The sequence below is a fragment of the Dasypus novemcinctus genome, unplaced genomic scaffold, assembly GCF_030445035.2.
Source record: "Dasypus novemcinctus isolate mDasNov1 unplaced genomic scaffold, mDasNov1.1.hap2 scaffold_69, whole genome shotgun sequence".
Lineage (NCBI taxonomy): Eukaryota > Metazoa > Chordata > Mammalia > Cingulata > Dasypodidae > Dasypus > Dasypus novemcinctus.
This window is the reverse complement of record NW_026688628.1, coordinates 592,619-594,605: the sequence shown is the minus strand read 5'-3', so window position 1 is coordinate 594,605 and position 1,987 is coordinate 592,619. Positions and strand designations below refer to the sequence as shown.

Below are 1,987 nucleotides of genomic sequence, written 5' to 3'. Positions count from 1 at the left end.
CTCACAGATACTTGCAACAATGCTGAGGATTTGACACACTAGTCTGTCTGGAGACAGTGGCCATGGGAGTTGCTGAGTGATGGAAGAAGGAAGATGTGTGATATGGAGGCATTTTCAGGGCTTGAAGTTGTCCTGAATGATATAGCAGGGACACATGAAGGACATTACATATCATGCCATAAGCCACTGAATGGACTGTGGGAGAGTGTAAACTACAATGCAAATGATAATCCACACAATCAGAGGTTGTTGATGTGAGAGGAGGAGGGTGGGGTGGGGAGTGGTATATATGGGAACCTTGTATTTTTAATGTTACATTTTGTGTGATCTATGTATCTTTTAAAAAAGACAACAAAATATTTCATTTTCAAAAAGAATCTTCTAGTGTTTGATCACTGTTAATCATGAGCACTTTTGTAAACTTGAGACAAAGTATCCTTTTATAGACAGAATGTTTCCCAGCTTTTTAAAGGCCTGCTTTATGTCCTTGTTTCTAAGACTGTAAATAAAGGGGTTCAACATGGGTGTGACCACTGTATACATCACTGAGGCTATTGCATTTGCCCTTGAGTTTTGGGTAGCAGCAGAGCTAAGATACACTCCAAGACCTGTACCATAAAACAAGGTCACTACTGAGAGGTGAGACCCACAAGTAGAAAATGCTTTATATTTACCATGAGCTGTTGAGATTCTCAAAATTGAGGATACAATTTTATAGTAAGAGAAAAAGATCCCAGTGAATGGTATAATCCCCAGAAGTCCACCTGCAAAATACATCACAAGGTCATTGAGGAAGGTGTCAGAACAAGCATGTCTGACTACCTGATTAAGTTCACAGAAAAAGTGGGGCATTTCCGTCTCTGTACAAAAAGACAATCGCAAAACCATTAAGTCATGCAAAAGAGAGTCCAAAACACTCAATAACCAGGATGCTAACAGCAGGAGGCCACAGAGCCAGGGGTTCATGATGACTGTGTAGTGCAGGGGGTGACAGATGGCCAGAAAGCGGTCATAGTCCATTGCAGTCAAGAAGGAGTTATCTAGTTGTACAAAAAGCATGAAAAAATACATCTGGGTGAAACAGTTTTCAAAAGTAATGATTTTGTTGCCTGTCTGGATGTTCAGCAGCATCTTTGGTACCGTTGTGGAGGTGAAATAGATATCAGTAAGAGACAGGTTGGCGAGGAAGAAGTACATGGGTGTGTGGAGATGGGAGTCCAAGATGATGGCCAGGATGATGAGCAGGTTGCCAATGAAGGTGACCAGGTACATGGACAGGAACATCCCAAAGAGGAGGGGCTGCACCTCTGTATTTTCTGAGAGCCCCAGGAGGATGAATTCTAAAGCATATGTTTGGTTTTCTGTTTCCATGTGGATGGTGAATTTCCTGAGGAGATATTCAAAGCAGTGCAATTTAGCCTCAAGGAATAATCAGAAAAATATCATAAATGGTACTGTTTGTATTGTAATTACATTAAGTTAATATTTTTATGGATTTTATAGAGATCTAGTACCCTTTTCTGAAAATGTCAGGGAAAACATATGTTCCTGCTTCTTCTTAATAGTTGTGATGGCTAGAAACCCTGGGCCATAATAGAATACACTTTGCCAAGGCAATAATTTCCATGATAAATTCTCTCAGACTTTATTTTAAGCAACAAACATTATGACGAGTTTTTTTGTACCCTGTAACAAAATAGAAAAGAAGAACAATATTGTAGGAATCATATTATTTGGTTGTAAGAGTTACTATAAAAACACAATAATTTAAAAAATTCTGTTGGTGAAATGGACAAATGACCCCACATAAATGGATTCCACTGATGTTTCACAGAGGACAAGGGTAATTCAATGTAGAAAGTATGATCTTTTCAAGAAGTGGTGGTGGAACAAAAGTGAAGCAGGCTAGTAAGATAGGGAATAGATGGATCTGGAACCTGACAGAGAGTCCACATGGACATCAAAAACCCCCAAGTTGGCTGCTGGA

General features: G+C 39.5%; 1 protein-coding gene across 1 annotated transcript; it reads right to left on the bottom strand.

Moving 5' to 3' along the window:
* Nucleotides 1–450: 450 nt before the first annotated feature.
* Nucleotides 451–1,371, bottom strand: LOC131277868 (olfactory receptor 7C1-like; the record flags this gene model as incomplete). Its single annotated transcript, XM_058292963.1, has 1 exon — nt 451–1,371. A coding segment is annotated over exon 1 (921 nt), but the record flags the coding sequence as incomplete, so codon positions are not given.
* Between the last annotated feature and the right edge of the window lie 616 nt (nt 1,372–1,987).